Raw genomic sequence first — 17,924 nt, forward strand, 5'->3', positions numbered from 1 at the left:
AATAATATAGTAATATTGTTACACAAAAATGTTTAATACATATGTCTTTATTCTAAGTACTATAAAATTAGTTTCAAACTAAATATATAATGCGTTCCAGTCATATACATTGTCTTAGCAATAATGTTTTTGTAGAAATAAATATTACTATATGATTTTGTAAATTCCTATTGATATTAGGGTGTGTTTTTTTTTTTTTCACATAGCTCTTGATGATTGAATATTTTCTACCAGGAGGCGACAATAAACCCTGAAATATCTTGGTACTGATGATGGCTTTCCTAATTAATAGCTATATGGTTCTAGCAAGTGACTTTATATTAATGAGCCAATTTTCTCTTATAAATTAAGAACCCAAGTGTCTATCTCACTGTATTGTTTTGAGGATAAAAAGAGAAATATCTATAAAATTTATTTGAAAACTAAAAATGACTAAACAAATGTTGGGCATTACTCTTACTTGCATCTTTTATGTATTACATATTTGTTTGATTTTATAGTTATTTAGGTTTACTTTTAAAGGGAATGTACTGTTATACATGATATAAACTGTTACTGTTTCATGTAACAGTAATGAAATTTGGAATAAGGATGTATAAAACTAGGCAGCAGTTAGGTTGTTGGACTCACTGCTGTCTAGTTTTATACATCCTTATTCTAAATTTCATTACTGTTGAAGAAGCAACCTTTTTCTCATTTTGAGTAATTCATTAACTATCATTGTGAGTATATTGTATAACATATATTTTGCAAAATCAGGTGTAGACTTTTTGGCATTTACCTTTCATTTGTGTGTTTTAGTGATATTCATATCAGAATTCATAATCATTATTTCTGGTGGCACCTTTTCTATTAGCATCTCAGAAATCTTAACAGGATATATCCCTCAGTAGAAACAGAGCATCTGTAATGATGGGACCTTCAAATATTGAAGGAGAAGAATTTCATCCAAATCCTATGGATTGGTTCATCACATTGATCCATCTGGGCTGACTGATAAAAATATCCTTTAAGAGGAGAAGCTCACAAAGGTTTTCTTCCTATAAAATCTATCATTTAGAAGTGCAAATGAAACACACACATCTCTCTAACTCTTCTCTCTTGTTTCTTTTCCTTCTAGCTCTCTCTTATCTTGCAAAAAACAGAGCTAATAAGCAAATACAAATAATTTCTATCTCATTCAGATCTACTCAACTTAATTAAACTTCCAGTCTGAGGAAACATTTATATTAACCCAGATTGACACGTCAGGCAGGGAAGAGACTTTTACTGGCTTTAGAATTGTATTTTGAAGGTTAAGTCACAATGGAATTTTTCTGAAGTGTTACCGTGTTTCCCCGAAAATAAGACCTAACCAGAAAATAAGCCATGATTTTTCAGGATGACATGCCCTGAACATAAGCCTTAATGCGTCTTTTGGAGCACAACTTAGTATTAAGACCCAGGTTTATTTTCGGGGAAACACGGTAAATAAAAGCAAATGACCACTGAAATTACGGCATTGCAATGCTAAAGATAAAATATACCATATGTCAAGTGAAACTAAAGATGTGTGAAAATAAAATACATTATTTTTTATGTCTACGCATTTTTTCAAGAAGTTCCCCAATACTTAGAATTATCTGTGCACTTAAGTTATCTAGGTGAATTTACTTTGGCTCCAATTTTGGTTTAAAAACACTGTATTTTTACAAAGCTAGGCCTCAGCAGCAGTGTTCTTTGGATGAACTTCTGAGGAAAGATGATTTCGCTGAACCAAATGATACAACTCAACCCTAGTAGCTGATCTGCCCAATCCTTGGTTGTTTTTCTTTTCTTTCTTTCTCCCTCCCCCAATCCAATCTGGAGTTTTTAATTTGCTTTCTTTAGAAATGTCCTTAATGAGAGGCAGCTTATGGGAGCAAACTGAAATCTCAAAGGGAGAGATACATATATACATGTGTTTTTATTTATTTATTTGTATTGTTATTTTATTTTTGATGAGGTTGGGAGTAGGTGAGTTGAGACAAAGAGGGAAAGAGAAAGGAATTTAAGCCCTAGCTCTTTGCTTGCTTTGTCCACCTGTTCATACCAGTTTCCTACAGTGTGATCCAGGAGCATAAGGTCCCAAATCTCTAGACACACAGCTACCATCTCTTCCTGTGCCTCTTCTCCTCTTCTCTGGGAGGGACCTGTCAGTGGCCATGAGTACTCTTTCCTAGGTAAAACCATGACAGAGTTGTCCAAGAGGTAAGGCTTTCATGCTAAGAATAACTTGCCATGGTCTTACACCATGTCCTCAAATACCCCGGTGCCGTTTCTTCTCACCCAGCTTGACTTCTGGCTCTGACTTCTCTTCCCAGCCCTGTGAATTGGCTGTCATGACTTGGCTGTGACATTGACTCCTTGGCAACAGCTTTCCCAATGCCAGGCTTAGATGTGGTCGGCCTCACACACTCCTATCCACTCAGACTTTTCACTCCACACATCCTGGACTGCTAGCACTCTTGGCCTGGCTTTCTCCTCGAGCAAGAGGAGCCTGCCAGTAAGGATGTGAACAAAACTAGTCACACATTTCAGGAAGACTAGTCATTCCATTTCTAGAACCTAATGTTGATTTTAAACAGGTGTACAGAAAACAGGATGCATAAACAAAGAAAATATATTCCAAGAAAATTAATTTTTAAAAAGTGATCTATAAAACAAAGTTGTTTACCCAAAGTGCTGGCTTTTAATTTTGATTTCACAGTTGGGATTTTGTTAAAAGTGGAAATAGTGATAATTAAAAACAGCTATACAAATATGTATCCTAAATAAAATAAAGATTGTTTACTAAGGCTTAACAAAGAATTATACATTTAAATTATTCTATCTAAATTAATGATGAAATTTCAGAATGTCTGTTTGTATTAAAGCATCTCTAAGATTTGACTCATGAAATAAGATCCCAAAGAGTGAAATGGAATAAAAATGTCATCATCCCTTGAGAGGTCTAGTCACATGGAACTAGATTTCTATCCTTTGGTAGCCATAAAAATACTCAGCATTCTACATCAAAATGGCCAGTACTAACCATCAGAGATTATACAAATTTATTTTGAAATGAAGTCTCAAATGGTCTATCCTTTAATATAGCTCTACCTTAAAAATATACCCATCTTAAAAAATTGAGTTAAATCTTGCTAGAGCTAATCAAGAAGTTTCCTGCCCCCGAGTATATACTCAAAATAAGCAATTGGATTTGGACCTGTTTAATAATGCCAAAATAACGTGTATCTTAAATGAGGCAAAGGAAAATCAAAATGGTTGTTCTGCATTATTTAAACGAAAAAGAGATTGACTTTTTTTTAGTGTTTCAATGAATGTTTTGGTGAAATGGTGATACAATCACAATGAATGTATCATCAAAAACAAACAGAATACACAGGGTGGTGAATTGTTGTGCAAGAGGCAGTCTGCTATAGCTTGGAATTTCTTCAACAGTGTGATAGTTTATTGAAATAATAGGAGAAATAATTTTATATCTGGAATTTCATGAAAATCTGATTTATATGGTTTCTGCAGATAAAAAGGGAATCTTACCATTTTAGAAATAGGTCTGTTGGCTTCACTGAGAGGCATTTGCTCTAGAATTTTATTAGTTTCCAAGAAGTTCTATTCATTTTTCAGCAGCCAACCTTTCAGTAAATAATGAGGAGAATTCTGATTTTTCCTGTTCTGTTTTGATGTGTACATTTTCCCTGATTTTTATGTGTCCTCCAACTCTTAATTTTTTTCTTGGCTGAATTATATTAACGTTACATGGAAACAACTACTTTGAAGAGAGAAATTCTATCAAAAAGTGATTGCATTCGTGATGACCTCCCTCTTGTTCTGTGTTCTGCGGAGGGAAAAATAATAATAACTTTCTGTTTGGGGTGAAATGACTGGTAGTTTGGTTCTTGAGATAACACAGTTTATCGTTTAAATGGAATGCTTAGTGGTTGTTGAAAAATTGTCATTTAAAAATGTATAATGCGTTTTCTCAATTTTTTAAAGGCCCTCTCTTTTTCTGTATTTCTCTCACCTTTGCCCACCATTTCCCATAATTTATGTAGTGGAACTTACTCCCTGAAAACTACTTTCCTGGTCCGCTGAAATTTGAAAAAAACTTTTTTTTTTTTTTAATCTAGATGTCTGAATGTGACAAGTGCACACCAGTTACGTCATGGTTTCTTTCTGGTGATTTAAATGTTTTCTGCATAGTTAATGTATGAAGCACTAACATTGTAATGAAAACTGCTAAGTAACTCTTACACATTCAATAAAATGCCTGAGACCAGATGGAATAATGTTCTAAATTATATCCACACTAAATATTTTATCGTGGTGCCATCCATTAGGAGAGCTTGTTTTCCTATCTTCAGCCCAGCTCTAAGGTACAAAGACGTTGAAGCGCTGACAAGTATTACTTCCTTTTTATACTATGGGCTGCCAAACAGGATTCTACAGCAAGGATTGTATCCTAAATGGCTGGGCGTGACTGTCTCCACTCTGTCAATTCTCTACACATTCTAAATTCACTAGTCAGCAGGCACACTCTCCCTCACTTTGTGTTCAATTTCAGTTAGTAAAAGGTTTCAAGATTCATGATTTATCATGTCATAAGCTTTAGTAGTTAGAAATGAAAGTTAAGGACACAGGCAGACCCTTACTTTTAACCTAAAGCACCTGGGCAAAAGGAAGAAGCCTGCCACTATGAACGATAAACTACCAGAATTTTTCACTGAAAAACCATCCCTTGACTTCTGCTCGGATTTCAAATTCAGTTTATTCAATACACAGGTCTTCTCATTAAGGAAATGGCAACTTTTACTGTGGCACACAACACTTTTTTCCCCCTCGGAAAGCTCTTGGAACAGGGGAAGCACCATTTACAGATTTTAAAAAACTTTTTTGTTTTTTTCTTCTGCCTTATTGAAGGGGGCGGGGTGTGGGGGAGAGGGGGACGAAGGGGTGGGGTGGGGAGTCTCCATTAGACGCCTATAAAGGCCGGTCCCTACTCTAGTGGCACCCAAACTACTTAAAATAGCTTTGGAATAAATTGATTTTCTTTTTGTCTTCCCTTTTCTTTCCCTTTTGTACTATTTATCAGAAAGTTCACAAATTCTGACAAAACTAACCCCTTCTTGGTGTTTATCAAGTTTATATCCAGGGGGCAGACCCACTCAATTAACCCTCAAGGCCTAGCCGTCTTACCTTCTGATTAACTTCGTTGTGAATTAATTTGTTTTGAATTAATTTACATTCAGTAGGGATAAAGCACATATTCTGTGAGCAATATAGGAAATTTAATTCCCTTGGAAACATAGACTCTAAGTTAGGGAGAGAAGACTACATTCTTATAAACACACCCCAGGTTTCACCGCTAAGTGGGAGGTTAAGTAAGCTGCATGGTTGTTTATTTCTGCTTCAAGGATCTGAATGTGTCTCCATCCTCCCGCATTTATCATTGCGTATATTTCCAAAAATTCATCTTTCAATAGAAATGTGCATTGTTTACTTAGGTAGTATTCAAAATATTTTTTAAAGAGTTGTTTTCTAATTTATTCTGAAATCTCGCTTGGGGTGATCAACTTGTCTTGGCTTGTCTGGAACTTGATCTGTTTTAGTACTGAAATTCCCTTGTCTCAGGAACTCCCTTAGTCGCAGGCAAAAATAGGACAGTGGTCACCTGCTCCCTCGTTTCCCTTTTTGACTTTCATGATTGTCTGTTTAAGTGATATTGTAGCTCTAAAGCTAAGCCCATTTAAGCTAAAGCAGAAATCAATTGGCAGATCTGTCAGTAGCGATTCCTGAAGTGTTGTCCTCAGACTACCAGCGGCAGCAACACTTGGGTACTTGTTAGAAATGCATATATTCAGGCCCGAATCCATACCTAGGAATCATAAACTCTGGAGTCCACAGTCTGTGCTTTATCAAACCCCCCCGGGTGATTGTGATGGTTATGAAAATTTTAGAACCACTAGTTTCCAGGAACAGGATTATTTCGGATTCACAAGTTTCCAACATCTTGGCCCCATCATTGTTGGATGTGGGGAGAGCCAAAAGACCATAGAGAAAATAGAATGAAAGAAACAGAGTTTTAAAAATTATAAGGCAAAAATGATTAAGGGTGAAAAGTTGGCTTAGCAAGTCAGAGATTTGCTGTTTATATTACTATGCCAATTTCAGTCTAGTGCCTTTTGAGGATAGGACTTCAACTTTTCAAAGAAGGGCAAATGTCTAACAGAATAAATTTTTTGACAGCAGCCTCTGTGTTTAACAATTACCAGATATAAGGCAAGTTTTGTTCCAGTTGTGTTACAGAATGAGTGTGTGTGTGTGTGTGTGTGTGTGTACATACATACAGAGGGTGCCAAAAAAATGTATACGTATGTTAAGAAGGAAAAAAACTGTATTAATTGTAATATTCAATATATACTTATAACAAAAGATGAATACAAGTCACGTTTGACTTCTGCAATTAAAAGATGTGCTCAAAGCGGTTACCATCAGCATCCCGACACTTCTGAATATGGTGAACTACTGGTTGAGCATAGATATAATAACATATCTTAAATGTGAATACATTGTTTTTTGCACCCCTGGTGTGTGTGTGTGTGTGTGTGTGTATTATACTATAGAAATAGGGAATAAAATCCCCATTGACTTTCCGAAACTACTTGTAAGGCTCCAATGTGATAAGACATCAGAGACTGCTGAGGTAACTGTTACCAACCAAGAATATCACCGGGGTATTAAGTTATGAACCTTACACATAGCTGACGAAACATACCACATCTTCTGCCCTGGAATGACACTCTTCCTGTGAACTTGAAAGAAAGGAACGAGGGCAAATTATCTGGTTAAAAAAGACTAGCTGTCATCAGTGTATCTCTCCTTAAAATAGAAACCTTGCCTTTTGAGGGACAACCTAAGTCTGCACACACACACACACACACACACACACACACACACACACTTGCTAAAAATTTAAAATTTGGAAATTTGACATAAAACTTTTTGGCTTTATCAAAATAATCATCAAAGCATCTGGTAAAAGTGGACCTGTATGTCTAAAATGACAGGAACTGCTTAGGGTGGTATAATGTACTACTTTTGTGTGCTCTTTAGTATAGGACAGAATATTCCACTTGATTATAGAAGTACAGTGGATGACTTTGCATGGCGCAAAGTATTAGAAGTGTGATAAATCAGTTTGCAGTACAACCTATTTTTCTGATGTTTTCTAGTGATGCTATGTCCTCTTCACCCTTCTCGAAGAGAGCAAATACAGGTTCCTTTCACTGTCTTTATGTTAGAGCCCTACCACTTTTTAGTATACAAACTACATCATGTTTATTTCTTCACCTCCAGAGATCAGTACAGGATCTGACACATGAGAGTTCAATCAATCCCACCCCAAAAGTTTCAGGGCCAAGACAAGACTACAAATTGAGATCATATGCCATACAGCTAAATATTTACACGTTATAGCTCAAGCTTCACCTAGGAGCCCCACAGCCTGGGGATGGCCCTTGTGACCTGGAGGATAAGGAATCTAGTCTCCTGAGTCCTACCAAGTGGTACCACAGATCTGCAGAGACAGGACAGAAGCTGTTCCCAAAGTCAGGACATTGGGTGATGACTGGACCCACCTACATCAGGTAGCCTGCTGGAGAAGGTATTCTTTCTTCCCAACCTCATTTTGTGGATTCAGAATTTCCAGGCAGTTTGAAGCCCTCCCTATACCATCATAGCAGAGGGGAGAGAGTGAATGTTTTGGGGGGACCTTTGCTTAAACATATATTTTAGTGATTTGAGGTAGTCAAGTTTAAACAAACCAATCTCCTTCTCCGGTTTCGTACAGAGGCTATGATCTCCTCCCTCCTCTCAGCACACCTAGTCACACATGCACACACACGTGGTATATACACACTCTCAGACACACATAGACACACACACAATCATAAAGATATAGACACACAAGCTTGTGAACTCTCAGACTCTATATTCTGAACTTTGGGGCACCCGGTTCAGCTCTCACTTCCTTTTCTACATTTCCCATTCACTCAATGGGTTATCACTCTCTACAAGATACGCAAACTCTTTTACAAAATCAAAAGACACAAAACAGACTTTTATTTCACTGGCTTGTGATATGTGGAATCCTCTAAAGTACAGAGTTCAATGCAAGGACTGTACCTGCCTGGGTCTAAGAGTGGGATATTGTGCTCAATAAACATTGGTTAAATTAAATAAAATCCATGGGAAAAAAACACCAGTAATAATTTCTAAAAACTTGTTTTTTGGGTTTTCTTTTTTTTTTTGGTCATGAAGCACCCTTTTATACTTCAGAGTGTCAGCATATTTAAGAGGAAGCAGCTGTTCTACTCGCTAGCAAGACTGTGTGAGACAAATTCACACAGGGAAGAAAGAAATAAATAGTATATAATTCTGAGTCTTCAATTTACAGGAAAACATGATGAGCATCTCTGGGTCATAATATTAATTCCTGTTACCTAGGAGAAAACTTAAATAACTCAGCTCTGCTTCTCCCACTTGGGTTATGAGGTCTGTATCTAGGAGAACAAATTTTTCACCCAGACCATGTCATTTGCCTGCTCTTTTTTATTATCTGGAATTCAAATTGTTGGTATTTTTGGGAATCTTTTCTTATGCTTTGTGGATTTTTTATATCTACAGTATTTTTATACAAGGATGAGAACCACAAATGGGCCACTCTGAGTACTGTCAAGTTGCCTTTCATTCTCCACTAAATCCTCATTCCACAAAGTATTAGCAGTCTGTTTTGATGCCAAAGCCAAATTGTGACAGTTACAATAATGAATATTTGCTGCTGGGCACTGGTAAACAGCACAGAAATGCAAACCCAAATCATCTCAAACCTTTCTTTTCCCACTGAACTGCACCCATTATTTTTAGCTCCCTCTCACATGTATTGTTCCTAAAGGGTCATTCGTTGCATAGTGCAAAGAAATTTGAATTTGCCTTTGGGAAATATTAAGAAAAGTGAATTATTATTCTAGTGTTCATCTTTAAAGTGAAAAAAAAGAAAGAAAGAAAGAAAAAGATGCAGTAAGGAAGGTCTGTGGTTTACTCTTACCATTTGCTCAAAAGGTTATTTGGGAGTGGTAGGTTTTTCTTTTCTCCCCTATTCCTAAATGGATTCCAGCAACTTAATATTTTAGCATAAAAACAGATGATTGTACATACATGATCGACTGTGGCTTAGGCCATGTGTAGTCTCTTTTAAAGTCAAATTTTTAGGATGCTATCTTCAAACATGAATAATAAATCATAACCAATGTGAATGAACTGAAGGGGAGGTAGTCAATTCTTTCATGAAAAAACAAAAATTTTAGCAAGAAAAAATAAATGAAGATCATGTGCTTCTGAGTCAGACTGAGATCAAATCATTGAGCTACAGCTAGAAGTTCTGGGTTTGGGCAAGTTCACAAATCTCTCTATACCTTAATTTCTTCTCTAGGTGGGGATAAAAATGGTATGCCCCTCTTAGGTTTTCATGAGGATTGAATGAGTTAGTACTTATAAATGCTTTAAAACTGCTTCCACAATCATTATCTGTAATTGTTCTTCTATTCATTCATTCATTCATTCAATACATATATATTGAGTGCCTTTTTCATGCCAAGTAAAAATGCAAGGATATAGCAATGAATAAAACTTATTAAGGATTAAGTTTATTATTATTATTTCAAGTCCTTATGGGATGTATCATAAAGCACTTTAGTATATGATGGATATTTATTGGCTTTGTCATTCTTAGTTTAATATAAAAACTAGCATAAAATAGCTGCTTAATAAATGCTGATGGAATGAAGTTAAAACACATAAGTCATTGCAGTGTAGGATAAGAAGCATGGGATTCGAAATTGGGAGATGCAATGTCAAGTCCCAGTTTCTCCCCTAGAGCACTATATGACCTTGACAGATTTACTGAAATTTCTTAATCTAAAAACCAAGAAAACTATACTATAGCTTCTGTCTGTGTTCTAAGATCCCTTCTGACTATGATTCTACAAAGTAAGTAAAATGATGCAGTATTAGTTGACTGATTATAATTCTATTTTTTAGTGTTAATGAACTTTTAATTTTAGAATAGATTTGCAGAAAAGTTGCAAGAATATTTATTACAGAGGGTTCCTGTACAACTGTACCCAGTTTCCCTTATTTTCAACATGTTGCATTCCTAGGGTACATTTGCCAAAACTAATGAACCAATATTGATACATTATTAACTAAAGTCCATACTCTATTCAAATTTCTTAAGTTTTTATGTAATGTACTTTTTTTTTCTTTTTTCTTTTTTGCCCCAGAATCCCAACCAGAAGACCACATTATGTTTAGTCATCATGTCAACTTAAACTCTTCTGGTCTGTGACAGTTTCTCAGACTTCCTTGTTTTGTTGATCTTGACAGTTTTGAGGACTATTGGGCAGGAATTTTGTAGAATGTCTTTAAGTTTAGGTTTGTTTTTTGCTTTTCTCATGGTAATATAGGAGTTAAGAGTTTGGGGGAGGAAGATCACAGAGGTAATTCGCATCCCATCATATTGAGTATATGCTTTTAACATGATGACTGATTTAAGATTCAATTTTAATGAATGAATAAGAATTATATATAATTGGTAATTTAATATATCATATTAAAGAAAATCTCTGCTATATATCATTTTTAATGAATTTATAAAACAGTTTTGGTTCTCTTTGCATATGGCTTAATCTTAAAACATATTTACCTTATTTTTTAAAATTATTTTAAGAAGTCCTCTTCACTACTTATAAATGAAATGTAAGTGAAAAATCCATGTCTGGTTACAAATTGATAGTAACCCTACCCTTATGGACTCAAGATCTATGTATTAAATTTAAGATAAAAAATATAACTGGTTGCATTACTTCCAGGTTTATTGCAAATGACAATAACAGATCTGTGCTCAGCTATGTTGTCTAAAGGATGCAACAAAGTAGAAACGTTGGAAGTTAAGCATTTTGATGCTAATTCCCCTAAGTCTGTCTCATGCAAGGGACTTGCATTAAGAAATGTTAATACTTCACTAAGCCCTAGGCATAGAGAATCTGGTATCTCTAATCTCATGGCATCTTTGGTATAAATGCACATTATCCTCTGGCGTTAGGAAAGACACTAATGCAGCTGTCACAAGGATTGGAAGATTCGTGGTTTTCTTTAGTCTGTACTTTTGTTATGAATGTCACTGTCAATAGGGAAGTTGGTTTAGGATTGCGATGTACAGTCAGGTCAAGACAAAATAAACATGACCAACTCAGAGGAAAATTCGTTAGAAGTAGGGTATTACGAGGAATATCTTTATTTAGATTTAAATGTAATAATACCCACACTATCACATTCTAGCTCCAGCATGTGGCCATGCTAATATCTCTATATTTACAGTTGTCACTCCACAAAGAGCTGATAACAAGAAAAATTTAATGGTTTTAGCCCACTGGTGTTTGTGACCTGACTGTGGTGAGTCACTATCATGGCCAATGGTATCATTCATATTTTGTTTTTCAAAATCCCTAATTTCTTCGTTCCATGGAGCACTTTTCCCTGGCTCACCACATAATACTTGTGTGACCTTGAGAAATTTCCTTAAATTCTGGAATTTCCTCATTTGCACAAGTTTGTGTGACGGTTAAATGAAATTATGTGTATAAAATGCTTAGCAAATTAACTAGCCGTTTGTTATTTATTCACAGATATATACACATGCTTTTAAAAAATCATTTCTGGTTTGTTAGGCGTAATGAACAGCTAGTACACTATCTTAAAGTAGTCATTGTGTTTTAGGCCATATCTAGCTTCTCAGAAATATTTTATGGCTATTACCTGATATTTCAGTTTTAATCAGGTACCTTATTAGACAAGTAAAAACTAATCAAGAAATGGACCTCTCAGTGTTCAAAGGAATAAATGAATTTTGATGGAAAAATTGGTGTTACAGTAATTTTATTTATTTTCCTCTAGCCATGAGAGTCTGTTTTTTTTGTTTGTTTGTGTGTGTGTTTTTTTAACATCGTTGGCAGAGACTCTCCGTGGCATTGAAGGAAGGAAACTTACTTGATGATCTTAGAAGCTAAAAGAAGTGATTAAAAGAGTGTGAAGTGTCAGGCAAAGGAAATAAGATCCAGATGAACAGTTTATGTAACAGCCCTCATCACAGACTTCATTTCTCTTCTTATTGACTAGTGTTTCTGACGCCATATTTGGGAAAGAAGCCATAATCAATCTCTCCTATATTTCCACCTCTATATCAGGATCAAAGAGGATATCCAAGTTAAAAGGCATCCTATAACTGTAATCAACTCTTGGTAGTATGAGCTTTACAAGAAGTAAGTGTTTATAAGGACAACATTTCATTGAAGGCAGACTATAGTCCTTGATTGTCACCACCCAATCCATTTATCATGGACTTTTCAGTGTGGCATTAGGTAGTGACCACAGCAGCATGTGGAATGAGAAACACTTGTAAGAACAGCTGTAGCTGGACAAACAGCATATGCATATTGTCAATAGGAGGTTAAGAACCATCTAGCCAGGAGTCAGGATAAGTAGTAGAAGAGTAGAATGGATATGAGCACAGAGCTCATTTACAGTTTGTCGTTGGACATGTAAACATTACTAACATCACGGTAATTGGCATATTTGAAATGAGAGCTGTGTCTACCTAAGTGAAGTTAGGACAAGGTAGTTTCGCTTCAGATTTACATCCGAACTTTGGAGCCAGAGGGTTGTAGGGTTATAATGTATCAACACTTTCCTGGTCATCGAGCTCTTACAACCATTTGACATTAACATGGTGGGACCAGTCTGTGAATTCCTTGTAAGGAGTGGCCATTGAATACTATGGCACAAACTCCCAGAACACAGTCTGGTATAGAATATGCATTTAATAAATATGCCAAACTAGAATATCTTTTATTTGTATATTGATGATTTTTGTACCTGGTTTTGAATATACAACTCTGTAAATAGGGCCATGATTTTCTAAACTATTGATCTGGACAAAGCGATATATCATCAGGATTCCAGTCTTCTTTCTTTTGCACAAGCATGTACAAAAGGATCAGTACTTTTTCTTTTTTTAAATTAAAGAAATGTAGAAGGAAAATAGAAAGACAAGTAGTAAATAAAAAAAAAATCTTAAAAGTATTTATCCTCTAATTTATTATTTTAAAAGTCATCTGTGTAGAAATATATGTATACAAAGTATAATACATTGTAAAGATTATTTTACTAAGGCCATATATTAACAAGAGAAAGTTTTGGATATATTTATTTACCCCATAGAAAAAAATGTAAAGTGTATTTATATGTTTTCAAGTATGGTCTGAGTGTTTTATATCAATATATGAAACTACATGTGGTCATCTATATAAATTTCCTCCTGAAGTGATTGATTCACAGTTGACAAGCAGCAATTGCTACCTACTCTTAACGTTATTAGCATATTGTATTATTAGTGATGCATGTCCAAATAGGGAAAGCTAATACCACTGTTTTTCCCTCTTTTTTCCTATGTGATTTTTGAATGCAGACAGTACCACAGGGACACCAGCAATATCAACAACCTCGGTGGAAATTCGCAAAAGCAGCATTATGACAACTGAGATCACCTCTAAAGTGGACAAAAGCCCCACGACAGCCAGTGGCAATAGCTCGTGTCCTTCCACGGAAACTGAGGAAGAAAAGGCAAAACGGCTTCTTTACTGTTCACTATGCAAGGTTGCTGTCAACTCTGCCTCGCAGCTGGAGGCACACAACAGTGGTGAGATGCAGCAATTTCTTTTCTGTCTCAACAGCTCTGCAATTATCTTCCTCTGAATAGATTAGATCTTTTGCATCAGGGGACAAAGAGGTGGCAAAAACTGGCGATTTTTACATGGGATTCATTAACCATTGAAAAATAAAAATGACATGCAAAGTATCATTTACATGGGGTAAGGGAGGATTTCCAGAGTGCCTGTGCTGGGTTGTGTGTGTGTGTGTGTGTGTGTGTGTGTGTGTGTATGTGTGTGTGTGTCTGTTGATGTGTATTAAACATTAGAAGATAAAATAAAATATAATTCTAAGTTTTGCATTTATTTGATTTTTAGATTGCTAAGTACTTCCATGCATTTGCTTCTAAACGAAGTTTTCTAAAGTTGTACCAATAATATAGTTGCAAAATTTGGTTGCGTGACTCCATGTATTTTTGGTTAAAACCTCCTTATTGCATTTTGTATGGCAACTAATATTGTTTGGGGTAGATCTCTATGACCTGGACAATTAAACCCAAGAAAGTGCTTGTTATGGGCAGTCATTGAGGCATGATCTTTACATGTAATAATTTATTTACTCTTTCTGACAACCTCAAGGTACTATCCCTCTTATTTGATTGGGGCTCAGAGAAAGCACATGGTAACTTAAGTGACTGAGCCATGATTCAAACCCAGGTCTTGCTACTGTAAACACTAAATTTTAATATAGCATAAAAGAAAATACTGATAAGCAAGGATGAAACGCTTTCCCAATATATTTTGAGTTCATCCACCTGTTCTATATCAAGATATTATATATATTTAAATCTATACTTATCTATCTATCCATCTATCTGTATATCTATATGTATATCTATATCTATAGAAATATATATATATATTTGTATCTATATCTATATCTGTATCTATAGAAATATATATGTATATCTATAGATAGATATAGATGTAGAGAGAAAGAGAGATAAATAATAGTTTGTTTGTTTGTTTTGTTTGTTTATGTCCTGCCTGAGATTTTAGCCAGCCCTTTGGCCCAAGATCAGCTTTTCTCTAAAAGACTGGGTTCATTGCCAGGACTCTGTCAGCAGTTACAATAGTAAAAGAATCATTTGTGAATTATATCCTAAGTGAACATTGCAGCTGTATGTTGACTGAATCATTGACCAATCATTGTGCTGCACTAGTAATGTTCAGGTATTGACTTCAAGACTCTAAGGGAGTAATTGCAGATGGAGAACAATCCCTTCAGCACATGCCTTCCTCCTACACACAACGTTTGTTATAGTCAGCGAGAGGTCATGAGTTCAGGGGCTGAGAAACACAGATAAGCATCTGGCCCCAAGTCAGAATCTATACCATGCAGATCCCTCTCGTGTTTACTCATACAAATACATTCTTCCCGGATGTAAGATAATTGGGAGAGCATAAACATCACTGAAAGTCCATTTATTTCTCAAGAATTCTTGATCTTTTTGCATAGTGACTGAGAAACACATTCATGGGGGGTGGGGAAAGGCACAGACCATATGCTTTGAGGTTAGAGTTAATTATTAATAATTTGGATAGCCTTCCTGAATTATTGTCAGAAACATCTAATTAAGAAGCAAAGAGGAATTACTTACTTGATTATATCACGTCACGTCAACATTTTTCGTATTAGAAGTCTATGGTCTTCATCTCTGCTTTGTGTGTCAGAATTACCCATGGAGCTTTAAAAAACATATTCACCCATGATGCTTTAAAAAATGTATATATTCATATTTTATATGAATATAAACTATATCCATATATTATATAAATATATTTACATTTATTTAAATACATTTTAAATATAAATATACATTTCTATATATAAATATATATTTCCTCTATCCAGGAATTCTTTTTTATTATATATCCAGGACCTGGGAAGCTATAGTGTTTGGAAACTTTTTTAAAAATTCACAAATGTTGTATAGTCAGAGCTGAAAATACTATAACCATCTCATCTGATAGTTTGTTGGTAAATGGGGTTGTCACCCTTATTTACTTGAATCCCTTTATAGGGGTGTCCCTTTCAACCCTTCAGTTAATCAGGGGACTGCATCCACTTCCCTTCCCTCAAAGCTGTTGCATGGGTTTCCTTATCCCTGTATTTGCCTTCCTGTGTCAGAGATCTTTTTCCAGGGCCCAGGGGTCCAGCTCATTTTAGGCTTCACCCTAGACTTGCATGAGCCAACTGTGCCAGAACTGGAGATGACAAAGGAGGAAGAAAAGATATACAAGCAGGGTATCCTGGACCCTCTTCGTGCACCATTTTTGAGCTCCAGGTTCAGTTGTGGTATGTGTAACTGCAGCAGTGTTGGGAGGCTTGTCGGGTCTGGGACTTCCTCTCAGTGTAGATGAAGGTGAATGCAGTCCTTCCTATATCCAGATGCTGCCACGTGTGCACTGGCGGCCTGCATCTGTCCCCTAGGGTCTGGTATGGGGACACCCATGGGGTGTGTGTAAAGGAAAGAGGTTCTAGATCATGCTCACTGTCCTGTCACAAATAGGAATAGTAGTTGCAGGATTAGTTTAGGAGCCATCAGAAGCAGACTCTGAGATAAAGATTTGAGGGCAAATAGCTCTTAGGGGACATGAAGGAAACCAGTTAGTGGTGTGGGAAAAGGAAGGGAAGACAGTCAGGGAAGGGTGCATCATGTAGCCAGTTACCAACAGGGGCAACTGGAGCTCACCAAACCAAACCCATACACCACACGGCTCACACTGTTTCACGTTTTAAACATAAAAACTTCCAGTGTTCACATAAAATGACAGAACTGAATGAATTCAAATATTGTTTGTTCATCTTCACAATCACTGTGCTACCATTGCTTTTTTTAATAATCTATTGTTTGCATTAAAAAAATATATAGTACCACAGGGGTTGAATGCATGAACTGCAGCCTTTGTAGGCTCAAAGGATTTTGAAATGTTAGGAACTTACTAATGAAACAAAAGCTTATAGCCACATTCATGTATGTCAGGGGCTGACTGTATAATGGAGAGTTCTACAAATTAATGCCCACGTTTCATATGATTTGTATTATGGGATAAGTAATAAAATGTGCTAATTTAACCTATATGAAATCCTTACAACAGCCACATCAGTTATTTAGAATATAGACCAACAAAATATTTTTAGGGAGCAGTCCTTTGTCACTGACATTTAGAGTTGCCAGCTAGTGGAAAACACATTACCTTTTTAAAGCCATTTAATTTGTTTTCTAGTTCTCTGTTGTGCATGCCCTTATGACCTGCACTCAGAACAGACCACCCTTACTGCCCCCGACACTTACCCCCACCCCTCCAATATAACTCTAAAGGACTTCTCTGCTTTCTTCTAAGCCAGATACATATTAGAAAACCGCTATTAAGATTGGACTGTGTTTTCCAGGGAACTAGGTTCAAATGCCAATTCTGATCAGAAGTAACCAGGATGCAGGATGGGGAGATGTGTTATTTGCATCCAAATTATAATTCAAAGTATTTTTCCCCCTTTAGAAACACATTATATATATATATATATATATATATATATATATATATATATATATATATATATAAAAAATAAGGCCTGTAGCACTGAGTTAAATTATGCATTCATGGTCTGCTCATGGGAAGCTAATGACCTTTCAAAACACGTTTTCCTTTTAACCTTGGAAAATGCATTCTTAATCATAAATAAATTTTGGGAATACAACTTCCCTTAAACACTGCTTGTGGTATTGTTCAGTAGAATGAACTAGAATGGACTAGAAGTGATCAGACCTAGTTTTTACCTCACATCTACAGAAAGCTTTTCTATGTGAATCTGGGTGAGTCAGTTGTCCTCTTTGGGCATTTCTCTCTCTCTCGCTCTCGCTCTCGCTCTCTCTCACTCATAGAGTTAAGAGGCCATATGGCACACTTTAAGGATCAAATATGGTGGCATAATTATTAGTAAAACCACAGCTGCTGCTATCATTATTCAGAGATGAATTGTATCTCATTTTCTTTCTCCCTCTCTCTCTCTCTTTTTTTTCCCCCACAAATGTGTAACCATTCAAAGATGCAGTTAATTGACTTATATTCCGTAAC

The 17,924-nt window shown here is 35.9% G+C and overlaps 1 protein-coding gene across 3 annotated transcripts in view; it reads left to right on the forward strand.

Moving 5' to 3' along the window:
- The window catches only part of ZNF385D (zinc finger protein 385D), a 727,952-nt gene that overhangs the window by 698,411 nt on the left and 11,617 nt on the right, over positions 1-17,924 (forward strand). For all 3 annotated transcript variants that reach the window (XM_033133200.1, XM_033133199.1, XM_033133202.1), the window contains one exon: positions 13,604-13,834. In XM_033133200.1, coding sequence (XP_032989091.1) covers positions 13,604-13,834 — 231 coding nt within the window. The remainder of the gene's footprint in view (positions 1-13,603; positions 13,835-17,924) is intronic.

This window comes from Rhinolophus ferrumequinum, chromosome 17 (assembly GCF_004115265.2).
Source record: "Rhinolophus ferrumequinum isolate MPI-CBG mRhiFer1 chromosome 17, mRhiFer1_v1.p, whole genome shotgun sequence".
NCBI lineage: Eukaryota > Metazoa > Chordata > Mammalia > Chiroptera > Rhinolophidae > Rhinolophus > Rhinolophus ferrumequinum.